The 3,576-nt window shown below is 31.7% G+C and overlaps 1 protein-coding gene across 1 annotated transcript; it reads left to right on the top strand.

The window, feature by feature from the left end:
• LOC107621056 (protein NUCLEAR FUSION DEFECTIVE 4-like) lies at nt 557–1,626 on the top strand. Its single transcript, XM_016323100.1, has 2 exons — nt 557–1,091; nt 1,520–1,626. The coding sequence occupies exons 1-2, from the start codon at nt 557–559 to the stop codon at nt 1,624–1,626; spliced, it is 642 nt and encodes a 213-aa protein (XP_016178586.1).

Raw genomic sequence — 3,576 nt, 5'->3', positions numbered from 1 at the left:
TTGAATAAATCATTATTACTTTTGATTTGGAATTAAATGAGAATAAAACCAGATATTATCTTTTGTTCCATAGATAATTATCTTTTTGGATTTTAGATATATTATCTTTTGGGCTTTAGATACTATTTTATTTGGGCTTAAGGGTTTAATGGGTGCCATGCTCAAATATAAATAGACCTTTAGGGTTTCGGTCCCCAATATACCAAAGCCGCCTTTGTTACTCTTTTTCCATCAAAAGAGTTGTAGTTCAGCCTCCTAGGAATACAGAAGGCTTTGGTTGAGGAAGATCGAAAGAACCACAAGATCCAAACTCTTCCAATCGTATGATTTATGTTTATGAATTCAGGTACGCTTCCGCATTCGAGTATGATATATATTTTTGGTGATTCAATATGGATGATTCTGGGTTATTAATTAATTTTAAATTTATGAAATTCAAAATTTAAAAAATTTAAAATTAATTAAGTAAACCTAATTAAAACCTATAAAAACCTTTTTTTTCTCTTTCACGTTAACCTACCCACCTCCAACAATCACACAAACAGACCTCTCACCAATGCTGCTGGAAGTGCCGGCGACTTCCATACTCTCCGGGACGCTCTCAACAAGCGCATCCAATACAACTGCTTCAACACGAAGTCCACCTTCGACTTTGTCACCGACAAAACCTTCTCCTCTTCCCTCCTCAACCACCTCCTCAATTAGCTGCAAAAGGATGCTGGAAGAAGAGCAGTGTGGCGACGCCGTTCTTGGAAGGCTGGATTTCTGGCTCTACTATGTTACCTACATTTGCGGAGGAACTATTGGGCTTGTGTACAGCAATAACCTGGGACAGATTGCGGAGCCAGTGGGCACGAGTTGTGACACTTCTACACTTGTGATAGTGTATGCCTCATTTTCCTTCTTCGGTCGCTTGCTTTCGGCTCTACCCGACTATATTGGTAGCAAATTGTACTTTGCAAGGACTGGTTGGCTATGCATTGCACTAATACCCTCCCCGATTGCATTCACATTCATGGCGCTATCACAAACTCCCCTCGCACTCCCCATAGACACGGCGTTGATAGGCGTCAGTTCCGGATTCAAGTCCGGTGCTTCTCATCAGAATAGCCGTGAGAGAGATTATAAAAAAAACATTCATTTAATATGAAAAAAAACATCCTAATACTTAACAAAAGAAACATTCAATTATATTTTAGTAAAAATAATTAAATATCTATAAAATTTAAAAAAAAATATGAAATTTTTAAAGAAATAGAGACATTCACATTTGTAATACAAAAAAATTCGAAAAATATATAAAAGAATATCCATTTAGTATGAAAAAGAAACATTCTGATACTTAGCAGAAGAAATATCCATATATATTAACTCGTAGAGATTTTGGATTGATCCAAAAGTATTTGGCTGATTTTTGGCTAATACCCTTTTGGTTTCCTAGCATTGCTTGAATTATAATTAATCAAGCTTGATATACTTCTAAGTTTTATTATCAACCAAATGTATAAAAAATGTGCAGGCATGGAGATTGTTTACAGAAGCAAAGGCTATGAAATTGTTTGTAATGCAATAAGAGACACATCGAATTTATTGCAGGTGCAGATAGTAGGATATAATTATGCATAAATAAAATATTAACATTTAATATTATATTATTCATTTTTTATAAAATAGCAATATTAAACTAATTTGGTTTATGAGATACGTTCAGTACTTCCACAAATAATATCTTACATATTTGATTAGAATGAGAGTTATTCATTGTACTTATCCATTTTTCTTGAAGTTCTGATTTAACATTTGATTTATTTTATTACACTCTTTGTATTCAATTTCTGTCTCATAATTGAACAAAATCACTAAGTAGAGAAGTTAACACCAATCACATAATTTTTGCATGAGCTAAAACTAATTAAACTTACATAGTTTTGAATACAGCAATTTACCAAACTAAACTAATAATTCATCCTAGGTTGACAAACTATGCTACTATTGAAGTCCTCAAAAAATCTCTATACAATTGCATTAATTGATCTCAGTTTTCATCACCCTGCTGGAACCCCAAATTGAGGTTTAGGCCTTGTTCCTTACTCTGACCAGTGATGGTGCGTGCAACTGCTTCAGCCAATGCTGCAGTGAACTCAGGATCTTTGATTAAGGAATTTGCATATTCTTCAATTTTGGTGTTACTTTTTTGCATAGTAACATCATCACAACATAGTCTTATTGAATCTGTTTGATGAGACCATTTTTTATCATTTTCTAAGATTGGAAGATGTAAATCATTATTATTTTTACTATTATTATTGTTATTTTTATTAGCCACTGAGCCTTTGAGAGTGGATGAAGATGGCATCGAAGAATCTTGAATTGCAGCATGGTTGTGCTCTCCATCATAAGTTGCAACTAAAATAGCACAAATAATTATACATTTTTAATAACTGTTTTATCTTTGTAAAGTTATAAAGTAATGAATAGTAAACGGTGCAATATAATTTGGGTTCAATGATTGGCATGATAACATGAAGTCATGAACAGTTTCTTGTGTAGAGCATCAACTTATATTATATTCATATGCTAATATACTATAGTGGTAATTTGTTTATTTATAAATTGTTTTGAGTTCTAATTATGTTAACGATTTTTGCAGTTTTAATTGATACAAAATATGAACCATTGATCCCTAAGGAAAAAAAGTCAGCTTAATCAAAGAATGCAATATATTAGATACCCAATTTGTAAGTATATTTAACAAGAAATAGAAATATATATATATTATTATCTTAGGATAAGGCTATATGGACTCGAATCGTAGACTTTCTTGGAGTTTTAGTTTTCTTAAGGGTTTTTTTCTATTTTATATAAATGAAATTTTTTTTTTGGCTTAATTTTTGCATATATTTAGGTCATTGGCTATAAAACCACATCAATGTACATTTACATTTGGATTGTAGATAATAAATTTGATATATTTATGAATTTTGTCTCTTTTAATTTTTATATTTTAATATAAATATTGTGAATATTTTTGGTATTTATTTAAAAAATTGATCTATATTTGATTCTTTTATATTTTGTTGAAATATAATTATTTATAGTGGTATATGTGAAATTAGAAAAAATCTATAATTAGGAAATCAGTAACAGTGACCGATTTAGCTACTGATTTTAGATTTTCAAATCAGATATCAGCAATCGATTTAGCGACCGATTTTATCAGCGACCGATTTAGCAACCGAAAAGTTGGTCGCTATTTAGCGACTGATTCTCTTAGCGACCAATTTAGCGACAAAAAAAGTGGTCGCTATTTAGAGACCGATTTTATTAGCGACCGATTTAGCGACCAATATAGCTTGGTACTAGTATGGTGGCCTTGTTCAAAAATCGATCGCTAAAATCGGTCGCTAATAGTTAGCGACCGAAGTTGGTCACTATTTTCTAATTAGTGACCAAGGTTTTAGCGACCACTAGAATCAGTTGCTAAATCGGTCACTATTTCGGTAATTTCTTATAGTGAATTCTGCTATCTACTCATAGCTTTATTTATTGATTCTAATTTTCAAAACTAGTTTTCAA

Source organism: Arachis ipaensis, chromosome B10, assembly GCF_000816755.2.
Source record: "Arachis ipaensis cultivar K30076 chromosome B10, Araip1.1, whole genome shotgun sequence".
Classification (NCBI taxonomy): domain Eukaryota; kingdom Viridiplantae; phylum Streptophyta; class Magnoliopsida; order Fabales; family Fabaceae; genus Arachis; species Arachis ipaensis.
The sequence above is the reverse complement of the archived record's forward strand: the minus strand, read 5'-3'. Positions and strand labels throughout refer to the sequence as shown.